The 14,625-nt window shown below is 48.3% G+C and overlaps 1 protein-coding gene across 1 annotated transcript in view; it reads right to left on the minus strand.

Annotated features, from left to right (window-relative positions):
- Positions 1–2,746: 2,746 nt before the first annotated feature.
- The window catches only part of NDUFA10 (NADH:ubiquinone oxidoreductase subunit A10), a 47,801-nt gene continuing 35,922 nt past the window's right edge, over positions 2,747–14,625 (minus strand). The window contains exon 10 of the mRNA XM_044005453.1: positions 2,747–3,148. Within this exon, the coding sequence (XP_043861388.1) occupies positions 3,080–3,148 (69 nt within the window). The 3' untranslated portion in view covers positions 2,747–3,079. The remainder of the gene's footprint in view (positions 3,149–14,625) is intronic.

Here is a 14,625-nt window from a genome sequence, read left to right on the forward strand (position 1 = left end):
TCCTGTGCTCCTGGATGAGGGGCACAAGTCACTGGGCCCACTCGGCTCCAGAACAGACAGTCTGTCCACCTCCCTGCCCCATCACTCTCTGCCCAGAAGTAGCTATGGAATTTCATGGATGTCCTGGCCACTGGGGCAAAGAGTGGCCACACTTTGCTGTTCTACTGAAGAAGACATCCCAGAGGACAGACAGCAGGGCCAAGCCTGCTCTAAATATGTCCGGTGGATGTGGCATTCACAAATGACCTCCTAAAACTGCGGCATTTGATCTTCTCATATCATCCTGTGCAGCTACGTAGGCAGGCCAGACTATTTTAAAGACAGTACTTGCTCCCTCAATCTAGACAGAGGGTTTTCTGAGGGGCTAAAGGAAGAGCAACCCTCTTGTCCTCTGCAGGAGGGGGAGCAGGGAGGAGTTTCGAGTCCTGTGTTCGGGTTGTGGTGGGGCTGTTTTTGGGGGGAGGCAGACTCAGGCCTATTTCATGAGGTAAGGAACTTACAGTCAGGAGGCTTCTACACATGGAGGGTCTAACTGTCCTGCAATTCTCATCTTTGAGTTGCTTTGAGCCGAGAGGCAGTGACTTGCCCAGGGTCACACAGCTGGTGTGTGTCAGAGAGGACTGAAGTCTACATCATCCTGACTCTAAGGCTGTCTAATGGGCCACACTTGCCACTGTGATTTTTGTAGATTTACACAATTTGGAAAAGCATTTAAAAAAAAAAATTTGCTCTTAAGAAAAAAGGAAAGAGGGGTCAGCTAGGTGGCACAGTGGATAAAGCACTGGCCCTGGATTCAGGAGTACCTGAGTTCAAATCCAGCCTCAGACACTTGACACTTACTGGCTGTGACACTGGCCAAGTCACTTAACCCCCATTACCCCACAAAAGAAAAAAAAAAAGAGGATGAAGGAAAAAGGAAAGGAGGTAAGGAGGGAGAGAGGGAGGGAAGAAGAGAAATAGAAAGGAAAAGAGAGAGAGAGAAGAAAGGAAGGAAGGAAGGAAGGAAGGAAGGAAGGAAGGAAGGAAGGAAGGAAGGAAGGAAGGAAGGAAGGAAGGAAGGAAGGAAGGAAGAAAAGAAAGGGGATCCCTACTACTACATTCAAATAAAAGATGGGGGAAGTCTAGCTGAAAGCAGTCTGGCTGAAAGAGATTGAGGGTGTCAGAGGACCACCAGCTCAGCTGCGGGCCACACTGTCACCCGGCAGCCAAGCCATCAATGCAAGTTTGGCTGCATGGAGACAGAAATGGAGAAATGAGGAAGGGATGGTCCACACGGGAAGGCCTGTGCCCAGTTCTTGTCGCAGCATGTTGGAAAGCATTCAGAGGGAAGCAGCTGGGGTGGGGAAGGGACTCAAGTTTCGGCTGGTGAATGGAGCGGGCGTGTTTCCCCTGGAGTAAGCTCTAGGGGAGGAGGAATGGATTCCCAGCTGACATCAAGTATTTGAAGAGATTGTTTGGTGTGGCCCCCAAGAGCAGACCAAGGAGAAATGGGGGCACTGCCCGATTTGATGTAAGAAGCTTGCCCAGGAGGGAGCCGACTGCTGTGAAGACAGCGAGTCCCCCAGCCTCTGGAGGGCTCGCAGGGAGGGTTTCTTTGGGGGGGAGAGGGCTGACCTTGGCACGCCCTTCCAACCCTGAAGGGCTGTGATTCTGGTGCAGCATTTCAATTGGAAGAAAAAGCATGGAAGGTTTTTTCCTGTCTCTGTCTCTGCCCACAAGCCTATAAAAGAAAACACTAGAAAACAAAACATTACAATTCCAAATAACAAACCTCGCGGCTGCTCTCGGGCTTGGACACAAATCCTGTGAAAAACCAGCGTTTACAGTGGCCGCAGGGTTTAGACCTGAAACGCCATGAAAGGGGGTCGGGACAGTGGGCGGGCATGCGACCTCCCCAAAGTCATCCTGACCCCCACTCCATCACATCCCTGACTTGCTGGTGACTAGGAAAAGAAGGGGGTCCCTGCAGAGGAGGCAGCACCAGGCACAGCCTGAAGATAATTAAAGAGATTTGTCTTTCTTTTGCCTCTGCTCATAATGGGTTTGTGGGGGGGAGTTGAAGTCCAAATGGGGGTGCTGGGAAGCGAAGGCCCTGGGTGACTGGCCCGATGCCCAGCAGCATTTCCATTTAATTATTCAAGGGCTCAGTTCCTTGTGGGAAATGCCAAATTACAACCACTTAAATATGGCCTCCGACTCCAGAATGGCCGGGGAGCTGCAGGGTCACCTCCTGGGAGCTGAACTGGGGATGCGGGTCACTCGGCTTCCTCGGGCCTGTTTTCAGATGGCTTCGGCACTGCCTTCGGAAGCATCCGCCAGCTCAGGGGTTGCTCTCTCTGCCCGCACCTCGGCTGGCATCACAGAGCAGGAGGGAAGGCCGGGCGGAACGAATCCACCACCAGGCTTTTGTCCGGTGGGACTCAAAGGTGCTCATTATTACTTTCCCCTTGCATTTTCCAGCCTTGACAATCTGAGCCAGTAAACGGCCATCAGAGGAAGAATGAGGAGAGCGGCAAGCCGACCAAAATTTCTAAAGACAAACGCACCGCCAGGTCACCCGGCGGTCATTTCCCTGCCCCTTTCAGTCTGTTCTCTTCGGGCTTTTGTTTGCTACAGCTGCCGGACTGTGTGAGTGAGAGGCAGGACCCCAGTGCTCCAAGGAGTGGAATATACCCAGCCATCCAGGGGCAGGAACACACACGCACACGCACACACACACACATATGCACACACACACTTCAGGGAGTTCCACACAAAAGGTTTTATTTCTTGGAAGGATGAGGAAGCAAAATACACACCCTACAGAAGCCAGAGACCGAGGCAATGGAAGGAAGGTGCTTCTGGCTCTGCTGGCCGGTTTGGGACATTCTGGGTTTTTTGTTTTTAGTTTCTTAGACCGACACTGCCCGGGGTCATAGAAGAAAGCTGCTCCCCTCCTGCGGTCCTCATCGCGGGGGGCACAGAGGAGCCCATTCCCTCTGTCTCTCCCATAATTGGAGGCTCATCTCCTTGGTGACTGGTTCTTGGACTGTCCGGGCTCTGTAATTACTCCGGCTGCTTCTTCCAAGGGAGAAAGGCTTCATTTCAGCCAGATCCACTTGTCCCCCACGTCTGCATTATAGCCTGGACTGTATTTGTGACCTTTCAGCTAAGAAGGAAAAACAAACATGGGTACCGAGAGCTGCTTCACAAAGGCGCCTGATTACCGTCCCGCCCCCCAGCTCCTAGCACACTCTGGAGACCTTGATGACCAGTGTGCAAAGACCCCTCCTGTCAAATTCTGGTGTCATAAAGAAGGTGGGGAGGGGCTGATGAACAAAGGAGGAAGCATCTTGTCCTGAGACACACTGGGCCCAATTTTCTATACCCCTATATATGTCCTGAGGGGAAAAGAGCAGCCCAAGGACAGGTCCACCATAGTAATAAACTGTCGATCAAGCCGCAAAATGGTCCAACCACTATGGAATCAATTTTGGAACGAAGAGAGAAATATTAAGAAACCTTCTGACCTAGAGATCCCACAAACAGCTACACAGCCTAGAGAGGCCAGAGAAAGAGAGAGCGGTCCCACCGAGGCCAAAATGTCTGCGGCAGCACTTTCTGTGATACCAAACACACTGGAGACAAAGCGAATGTGCATCAATGAGGGAATGACGGATGGAAGTACGGCCCCCAAATGCAATGGAATATTTACTAGATCAGAAAAAATGAAAGAAAACCCTGGTTAGCTGTGACTGAGCTGGTGCACAGCAAACTAAATCAAACCAAAAATAGTTACCATGATGTAAATGAAGAAAAGCAAAACCTAATCCTTGGGGCAACTGCAACTAACAACCTTGGCTCTAGAGAAGGCCAAGTAAAGGCACCTCTCTCTTCCCTTGGGGAGGTGGGGAGCCTTGGTGTGGAATGGTGTGTACACTATTTGTCAGGGATGCCTGATGCTTTGCTTTTGCTACAAAGAAGGTTCATAAGAGGAGTGGCCCAAACTGAGAAGAAATAACCCGTGGCACCCTTATGAGTGAGTGACAAACAGCGCTGGCTGAGAACACAAGCCGTCGGGAACCAAAGGCTCAGTCTTTGTTGAGTCTTTGCCAATTACAAGACATCTGGAAGTATAAATGACTGAAAAGTGGCTTCTAAAAGCCTTCAGCACGCCCGCCAGCTTGGTAGCTGGGCACTGCAGGGCCCACCGCACCCCAGCAAACTTCTCTTCAGAAAGGGGTACAGCCACACAAATGAAAGACCGTCTGCGCAAAGTCATATAAAACAGGTGTCGGAGCTGAAAGGGCGCTTAGCGATCTACCCTCCGCAGTCCCAGAGACAGGAAAGGACAAGCCCAAAGCAGCACAGTTAGCTAGGGGACAAGCGGGACTCATCACCAAGTCTACAAATCAGTGACCAATCCAATTCCACTCAGCGAGTGTCTGCTGATGCTCGTCTATGTGCTCAGCACCACACCACTCCATCGGGTGGAATGGGGAGCAGGATGCCCGCCCTCACACAGCTCACAGTTCTGCTGGAGGAGATCAGACACACGCGACAGAGAACGGTGAAATGGTGATCTAAGGCACCAAGTGCTTCCCTGCTGACGCCGTGCCACTAATACGGGCGAGAGTGGACGGGGAAGACTTCCTCCAAGGGAGGGTCTGGATTCAGGGAGGCAGCGGGAACAAGAAAGGCACGTCCCGTCCACGGGACAGGGAGGAGACTCCACGCTGCAGGAGGCAGAGTTTGTACCTGTGGAGTGCATGCTCAGAGACTCTGCTGAAGGACCAGGGAGTCCCCTCGAAATGGAAAGGAGTTTCTGAACGTCATCAGGCCACTCCCCTGGGAGGGCAGCACCTGGCACACAAGCTCTGGGCAATCACTGCCCCCTGGTTCTGTTCACACACACGTCTGTCTCAATTTCATGTGACTGGCCTTAACCCTTTTCTCTTTTGTGACCACTGCTACCCCTTCCTCACGGAAGTCACCCCCCATCAGAGCCAAGGAAGGCACTCATCTGAGTCTCTTCTACTTTTTTTGAGCAGGGCCAACCTCCACCTTGAGCTCTTTGTGGTGTCATACAAGCCCGGTGTAAGATGCTGCTCACATCCTAATTACTGCCAGCAGTCCTTGCCAAATAGGGAAGGATTACCTCTTCTTTCCCCTTTGTCAGCGCCCCGTGCAGGGCCTTACTGCCTCACCCCTAAATCAGACTGCAAGTCTCCCCTGCTCTCTTTGCCTGCACCAGGAGGGTTCTCTTCTACCGCCAGCCTTACGTTCTAAAGCACTAAATATGTCACTCTCCAATTCAAAACATCTTCCAACAGCTTCTTGTTGCCTACATTAATTAGTCTGACCTTCCCAGCCCCCTCCCAATCTGACCCCAACCTGCCTTGGTTCAATCCCCAAACCCCGCACAATGGCCAATGTGGACACCTTGCTCACCTATGAGCTCAACACACTTCCTGCTCTCCTGCCTCTGTCCACTCCCTGCAACCGGAAGACCCGCTCTTTTATGTCTTTCCTAGGCATATCGGTCTTAAGTTATTCCTCCCCCACTCTGCAAATTTCACGCTTTGCTGGCACTGCCCATACGGCTGGCATCCTCACCATACCACCTACCCCTTGTATTGCTGCCATTCATGTTCAACTCTTATCTCCTTCAGGGCAAAGACTAGACCTACTGGAAGCAGCTTGCAGACTGCTTGAAGAAAGACTTCCCCCATGTCACTAGCACAAAATAGAGTCAGTTTTTTATTGGCAGGAGTCAAACAAGGTCAAGTTTCTGTCCTCAGCTTTGTTGAAATACTTAACCGCCCTCCCCTCTTCACAGTAAATCTGACTGCGACAGTTCTAAGGAGAAGAGTGCAATTGGCAGAGGCACCAGAAGGGTGTCCACAGATGTGTGGGGGAATTCTTTCCACCGACACATCATAAACGGGTGAAAGCTCCAATCTAACAAGACCAATTAGCAAGGATTCCCTGGCCATTGTTGGAAATGACCCATGGAGCACAGGGCAATGGAAAGAGGGTTGAGCCGGGAGCCACTGGCCCTGAGTTCAAATCTCAGTGGCACCACAGACTACCTAGGCAGCCATGAGCAGTTGAGCCAGTCTCTAGGGAATCAGAGGGGTTGGACCAGACTAGACCAGCTGAGGTTCCTCCCAGATTTAGATCTATGGTTCTGCCCCTGGGCATGAAAAAAAGGAGATGGCAGCATAAGGCAGAGCAAAGAACAGCACTGCATCAAGAGGATAGGGACTAGGGGAGAACATTCGCCATTATCTTGGTTGTTAATAAACATAGGACTGTTAGAAATAACCAAGGTGCCCTCCCCAAAACGCCATCATCCTCTAAGTCATCGGATCTGTTTTCCCAGCTCAATCCTCCTCCTTCATCCCATCCGCAGCCAGAGCCATCACAGTCCTAAAGTCTGTGTCCCTGTTACCAGTGCAGCCTCCCACATGTGCTGAAGAAGAGCCCGCAGAGGGCACAGCTACCCAGTGGCACACTGGGGCCACATTGGCACAGCTTACAGTCCAGCTGTTCCCAGCTGTCTCTTCAGCTCTCGGGTGCAGGACCAAGCCTGAGGCAGTGCTGGCATGACTCAAGGTCCTTGGCTCCTTCTCCCTCCCCAATTGGTGGGGGCCTCCAATCATGTCTTTCTGGCATCTGGCCCGCTGGTGACAATGGGACAGATCAAGCCTCGCTCCTTCATGTTACAGAAGGATCTGCTCGGTGGCAGGACAAGAGCTGACCTGATTCAGATACCACCCAACACCCGCCCTCACAGACAAAACTTTGGCCTCCATCTTCTTAAGGCTTTTTGGGTGTTGCAAGCACCCAAGAAATGCTTCCATCTTGCTTTGTTGTTCTTCTCACTGCAAACATTCATTCAAGAGAAAAGCCAGGAACTTTCCTTCTCATATGTATTCAACTTAGAATCAGCAGTTATTGAGTGCTTACTGTATGCCAGACATTGTCTGAAGTGCTGGGGAAACAAAGACCAAAAGCAAGCCTTGATCTCCAGGGGCTCACAAGGGAGACAGCATGTGCACAATTCAAAGCTGAGAAAACAGAGCAAGGATGGAGAACTTCTATTTTCCCCATTTCCTAAAGTCAAACCCACACTGAGATGACACCCTAAGGGCAGGGGTTCTAGAAGCGCATGAGTCGTTCTGCAGAGGTTGTACATTCAAAAAAAAAAAAAAAAGTCACGACCATTGCCTTCCTCTCTGGTGAGGACAGAAGCAATCACTGTACATCGTCTGTTTCACTACCTCATAAAATCCTAATTAACAGCTAATTTCCTTAAAATCTCTCAATCTTCTCTGCTGCCGCGTCCACAGCTCCAGCGGCTGCAGCTGCTAATTAAAGCACCAGGTTCATTCATAATTTAGAATGTCTTCATGTGCTCTTTTCCAATCTAAAAAGCAAACAGGATCTCAAGTGAAAGGACAATTTAACCACACCAGCAGGTGGCCTATGAGAAACCATTGGAAATGGAATGCTTGGGTGGCTCCATCATTTCCCTCCGCCCATGCAGACTGCCATCCCTCGATGCGCCCTCCCACAAACCACACTCCAGTCTGTGTGCTGGCTCCCCAGCCTCCTTTCTGCTCATGCTTCCTGTATCATTTCATGAGCAAGTCTCCTTCAGAGCACACTGTGCCTCGGGCCCTCTGGGTCACTTGTCCTTCACTCTTACAAAATCAGGCTCTGGGATTTGCAGCCTTGTAGCATCACTAGGAAAATCTCAGGGCTAAGGGGACGGGGCATTTGCAGCGAGCAGTAAGCATCATGAAACCACTGAAAGTCCAAAGTCACTCCCCAAGGGCAATCCTACCCTGTTTCTTCTGTATTTAGTATCTGTGTCCAAAAGTCGCCTAACTAAATGGGCTGTCCCAACAGCGTCGAAGCACTTTGTTTTTCCATGGTAGATGGTGTCTGGTGCACTGCTATGGTACTCCAAGGCCAATGCCATCTGGGAACACCCTTTACACAATGCTGGCAAACATCTCTGATTTGCTTTGTTTCCTTTCTAGAGAAGTCACCCCACCTTCACTGCACAAGTTCTACAGGCTGGCAGAAGCCTGGGCTCTGGAAGAGTGAAGATGCTAAAGTGAGGAACTAGGGCACAGACCCCAGAGCCGAAAGACCTGTGGTGGAAAGCAAGGCCTGAAGTAGGAGCAGGAGTCAACTGCAAGATAGGTGACAGTGTGGGAAGGAGATAAGGGTCAGAGCAGGCCAAAGGCCATGTGGTTTGCTGCCCCTGGTGCTGTGTGGGTGTGTGGCTGTCTTTATGCTCAGTGGCATGCAGCCTGCCCGGCCTCCTGCCATCCCCTGCCATGCAGACCCTCATGGCCATGGTAGCAGACAGACCAATGGACACAGTGCCTGTTAGAGTTCCTGCTGCCACAGCATCCAAGTGATGTACAGGTTGGTTACACAGGTGGGAAGCGACTGATAACAGCCTTCAAGGCTACATTTGACTCCTCATAAAATACTTTAAACCAATAAACCAGAAAAATGGGGGAGTTCACATCCTCCATGTGTCTCAGGAAGCTTGATGAGTACAAGCCTGTGGACCTTGACAGGAAACAGTGTCGGAGAGGCGGCCTTGTCCTTCTTCATGTTTTCATCAAGGACATCCCTGAAGATACTCGGAGACACCATTGTCCTAAAGACTTTATGGCAAGCTGTGTGACCCTAGGCAAGTCACTTAACCCCAACTGCCTCACCAAAAAAAAAAAAAAAAAGACTTCACGGCAATGTAAAGGGCAACAGGTCAGGAGCTACTGCTGCTGCCTCATCTGCTGCCTTCTGCTAAACAAGCACCGTCTGCAGTCATTTCTCTTCTTCGGAACCGTCTGACATTCGAAGGATACACCACTGGGTACCATTAAAATTTGATCACTGAGGCATGGATGATTTTTGGGTGGGGGGGAGGGGGCGGAGTCAGGTCCAGCCACTGTTCCCAAATACATGTAGGTCTAGAATGCTGTATATGTTCAGTTCTGGGCACCACAGAACAAATCAAACTGATAAAACCTGTAAAGCCTCCAGGGAAGGGCCTTCAGGATGGCAAGGGATGTCACGTTCAGCCTGGGGGAGGAAGAGCGCAGCTGCCTTGAAGTACCTGAGAGGTGTCATGGGAAAGCTGTAAGTGACTCAGTCTGCGAATGAGGAGCAATGGGGAGAAGGAACAGAGGTCAATTGAGGCTCAAGGTCAAGATGCAACCTTCTAAGCGTGAGATCCTAGGACTTGGTTCTCATTTATTGCAGATTTTCCAGCAAAGGCTGGATGACCACTCGCAAGGGATGCCACAATGTGTGTCCCCCTGAGGTGCTAATTAGACTAGCCCAGAGGTGTCAAACCAGGGCCAAGCTGCTGACCCCGATTAAAATGTAAGTGGGAAATACGACGACAGAATGCAAACAATGCCCCTATGTCATTTTCTAGGTCAGCACACAGCCCACAGGGATCCTTCGGTAAGGTTTTGTGACCCCCATTTCTATATGAGCTGGACACTACCGCAGGAGCCCTGAGGCTCCTTCCAACTTGGACCCTCTTAGGGGTAAGGGGTAATTCAGTATGTGAACTTCACATAACTGGCAGGAGTGACAAAGTGAAGTCAGACCCCAAAACAAACAAGCAGCACTGGTTGAACATTCCTCCTGCTGGGGGCTACAAAGGCAAAGCAGCTACTGCTCCTCCCCCACGTGGTTTCTCCTTCAGGTTCAGAACGCAGACACAGGCTGCCCCATCACACTCCCCAGGCCGGCTGGCCCAAGCCCAGCCTGCAAACATCATTCCTGTCTTCACTACGAAGCTAGAAAGAGCTTTTCTGGTCTCCTCACAGCCAGCCTGGGTCCTTCTCACACAGAAGCCCGTCCACAGCTTGGTTCCCCCTGATTAGCTTCACCAAGGTTTTTAATTTAAAGGTATCATTTAATTCTTCAGCTGAACACTGGCTCAGCCAAGCATATCTATTAACAACAGCACCTCCTGAGGAAGAAGGGGCCATGTGATCGTGTGGCTGTTTGTTTCCATCTCTGCAAAACAAAATTTCAGCCACAAACCAGAGAAGAAAAAGTCAGGAGAGCATCAAGCCTGCTGTGTCCAGCCAGCATCTATTAATTGTATCACAGAATCTGCTCTCTCTGGCATTCTCAAGGCAACATATAATTGGCCCTCTGATATTCAGAGCGAGTCTCAGATGAGGAAGATAATCAGTTATTAGTACATTAGGCCCACAGAGGCCCACAGGGAAGGCTTTCATTTCTATGACTTCACGCTGGGAGGAGACAAAGCAGGCTTTGTCTCTTACCTGATTACTACAAGTCGGCCTCTCCTCATTGAAAATAGACCCTCATACCTTCATCCCCTTGGTCGTGGGGTTTTGGTAAAAGAGACCAGCGTTATCTGCATGGACTTTTTAGGGTCCTTCCCAAACAGAAGAGCAAAATTTCAGCCATTTGGATGCAGGGAGCAAAGCTCTTCTGGTCTGGGTTCCACATCATCAGAACAAGTTTGTCAAAGTGTCTGTTACACATATTCAAAGAGAAAATGTACCCAATTAAAGCACACACACGCACACATGTACACACACACACGTACACACACGCACACATGTACACACACACACACACACACACACACACACACACACTTCAGAACCAACCAGGCAGCAGCAGAGCATGCTGGAGGACCATGAATTTCTCTAGTTCCAAGGAATCACCTGGAAAAAAGGGCCTGAAAAAGGGAAGGGGTGATGGGACTTTGCTTGGTCTTTTCAGACCAGATCTGACAGACAGAGTGGACAGAGGTTCACAATATTGTGCAGGAGGCAGCAACAAAAGGCTTTCCAAAGAAAAAGAGTAAGAAAGCTTTACAAATAGCCGAGGAAAGAAAGAAAGCAAAAGTGAAAAGTCAAAAAGAAAGCTCTACCCAACTGAAGGCAGAATGCCAGAGACTAGCGAGAAGAGTGATGGCTTCCTTAGGTGAGTAATGCAAAGAAGTAGAAGAAAAGAATTAAAATGGGAAAGGCAAGAGATCTCTTCAAGAAAATTAAAGATATCAAGCAAAAGCTTCATGTAAAAATGGCATGATATAAAAAAGGGAAAAGCACCCACGTGCACAAAAATATTAATAGCAGCTCTCTCTGTGGTAGCAAAGAATTGGAAATCAGGGGAATGCCCATCAATTGAGGAATGGCTGAACAAATTGTGATATATGAATGTGATGGAATACTATTGTGCTATAAGAAATAATGAGCAGGTGGATTTCAGAAAAACCTGGAAAGACTTAAGTGGACTGACACTGAGTGAAACATTGCACACAATAACAGAACCAAGAGAACACCAAACTGTGAGATTAAAAATTGGATATTAGATCATAAATCTCCCCTACTTAACCTTTCCCTTAATTTATCTCCCAGACTAGTAAATGGAAGAAGCTTTTAGTTTTCTAGATAGACCTTTTTCAAATGGGTTTCAGTACATAATTTGCCAATCATACTCTTAAGCTCTTTATTCATACGTTCAACTTGGCCTGAACTTTCATACTTAGCCAGTCTTTGATCTGAAAAGGCTTGTGTCCTGTGACGTAGTAAGAGAGCCCCTACTTCGTGAGGGCATTGCACCGTTAGAGGGTTACCTAGGACCATCACACCAAGAGAACATTGCACACAATAACAGAAACATCATGTGATGATCAATTGTGACAAACTTAGCTCTTCTCAGCAATACGATAATCCAAGGCAACTCCAAAAAGACTCACGATGGAAAATGCTCTCCATACCCAGAAAAAGAACTATGGAATTAGAAGGCAGATTGAAGCAGACTCTGTTCATTTTTGTTGGTTTTGTTTCTTCTTTCTTGTTTTTTTCCCCTTTTGTTCTAATTCTTTTCTCACAACATGACTAATATGGAAATATGTTTAACATGACTGTAATGTATAACCTATATCAGATAATTTGCTGGCTTCAGAAGGGGAGAGGGACGGGAGGGAGGGAGAAAAATTTGCAACTCAAAATCTTACAAAAATGAATGTCGAAAACTAACTTTATATATAATTGGAAAAAAATACTATTTAAAAAACATGTGTGATAAAAGACAAAAATGGTAAGGACTTAACAGAAGCAAGAAGAGATTAAGAGGTAGCAGAACAACAAAAAAAGAAGAGGTAGAAAGAATACATAAAAGAACTCTATAAGAAAGATCTTAACATCACTGATAACCATGATGGCTTGGTTACTGACCTAGATCCAGACATCCTGGAAAATGAAGTCACAAGGGCATGAGGAAACACTGCTGACAATAAGGCTGGTGGAGGTGATGAATCCCACCCGAGCTATTTAAAACCCTAAAAGATGATGCGCTAAAGTGCTACTACACTCAATATGCCAGTCCAGTGGCCCCTGGACTGGAAAAGCTCTGTTTATGTCCCAATCCTAAAGAAGGGCAATGCCAAGGAGCATTCAAATTACCAAACACCTGCACTTATCTCTCATGATGGCAAGGTTATGTTTAAGATTCTGCAAGCAAGGCTTCAGCAATTCAGGACCCAAGAATTCCCAGAAGAGCACGCTGCTTCTCAGAGTGGCAGAGGAACTAGAGACCAAATACCAACACTGGCTGGATTATGGGAAAGCAAGGGAGGTCCAGAAAAACATTTACTTCTGTTTCAGTGACTCCACTAAAGTCTTTGATTATCTGGATCACAACAAAATGTGGCAAGTCCTCCAAGAGATGGGAGGACAATGGGACAATGTCATCTTACTTGTCTCCTGAGGAACCTGCATGCGGGCCAAGAACCAACAGTTGGAACTGAACACAGAACAATGGACTGGTTTAAAATTGGAAAAGGAGCATGCCAAAGCTACATACTGTCCCTTCACTGATTTAACTGATATGCAGAGTACATCATGTGAGTCGCCAGGCTAGACAAATCAAAAGGCAGAATTGAGGGTGCCGGGAGAAATGATACCATTCTGAAGACAGAAAGTGAAGCCTTTCAATGAGGGTGAAAGAGGAGAGTGCAAAAGCTGTCTTAAAGCTTAGCATCAAAAAATTGAAGATCTTGGTAACCAGTCCCATCACTTCCTGACAAACAGAGGGAGAAGAAATGGAAGCAGGGTCCAATTTTGTATTCTTGGGCTCAAAGATCACTGCAGACAATGATTACAGCCACAAAACTGAAAGATGCTTCCTCCTTGGAAGAAAAACGACAGCAAGTCTGGCCAACAGCAGACTAAAAAGCAGAGACATCACTTTGCCAACAAAGGTTAAAGCTATGTTTTTTCCTGTGGCAATGTATGGCTGTGAGAGTTGGACTATATGCTGAGCACTGCAGAATCAATACTTTTGAACTGTAGGGCTGGAGAAGAGTTGAGTGTCCCTTAGACAGCAAGGAGATCAAAATGGTCAATACTTAAAGAAACTGGGGGCAGCAAGATGGTGCAGTAGATAAAGCACCAGCCCTGGATTCAGGAGGACCTGAGTTCAAATCTGACCTCAGACACTTGACACTTACTAGCTGTATGACCCTGAGGAAGTCACTTAACCCTCATTGCCCCACAAAAAAGGAAGGAAAGAAAGAAAGAAGGGAGGAAAGGAAAGGAAAGGAAAGGAAAGGAAAGGAAAGGAAAGGAAAGGAAAGGAAAGGAAAGGAAAGGAAAGGAAAGGAAAGGAAAGGAAAGGAAAGGAAAGGAAAGGAAAGGAAAGGAAAGGAAAGGAAAGGAAAGGAAAGGAAAGGAAAGGAAAGGAAAGGAAAGGAAAGGAAAGGAAAGGAAAGGAAAGGAAAGGAAAGGAAAGGAAAGGAAAGGAAAGGAAAGGAGAGAAAGAAAAAAATGCTTAAAGAAATGAATTCAGGGCAGCTAGGTGGCACAATGGATAGAGCACCAGTCCTGGAGTCAGGAGGACCTGAGTTCAAATCCGGCCTCAGACACTTAACACTTACTAGCTGTGTGACCCTGGGCAAGTCACTTAACCCCAACTGCCTAAAAAAAAAAAAAAAGAAATGAATTCAGTCTCTTCACTGGAAGGTCAAATACTGAAGCTGAGGCTTAAATCCTTTGGCCACATAACAAGACAGGATTCACAGGGAAAGACATGAATGGTGGGAAAGACTGAAGGCAAAAGAGATGGCAGAGGAGGAAGAAGAGGGGCGGTGTCATGGGAGTGACCCGCACGAGCCAGTCTTTGGGAGGAAGCGGAGGATGGAAGGGCTGGCATGCCGGTGCCCCTGGGTCACAAAGAGTCAGACTCGGCTGAATGACTGAAAGACGATGACCAAGGACCACAGCATTGATGACCCTGAGGTCTCAGAGATGTCCAGGAGGGTGGCAGGGCACTTTATCCTCACAGGGCTGCCATTATCTCCACTTTACAGGTAAGGAAACTGAAGCCAACAAGTGAAGTGACTGGTTCAGGATCACAAAGGCAAGCTTTGAACTCAGGTCTTTCTGAATCCAGGCCCAGCCCTGCCCCCACGGTGCCTGTCTGGGTAAGGCACAACTTTTACAAATAAGTAGAGACAACATGGGCCAGTTAAGTTTGATATCAGAGAAAACCCTGGAATGGCTCATCAAAGAAAGAGGTTGTGAGAAAATTATTAATAGGGGTTTTAGGACTTCC

The sequence above is a fragment of the Dromiciops gliroides genome, chromosome 4 (assembly GCF_019393635.1).
Source record: "Dromiciops gliroides isolate mDroGli1 chromosome 4, mDroGli1.pri, whole genome shotgun sequence".
Lineage (NCBI taxonomy): Eukaryota > Metazoa > Chordata > Mammalia > Microbiotheria > Microbiotheriidae > Dromiciops > Dromiciops gliroides.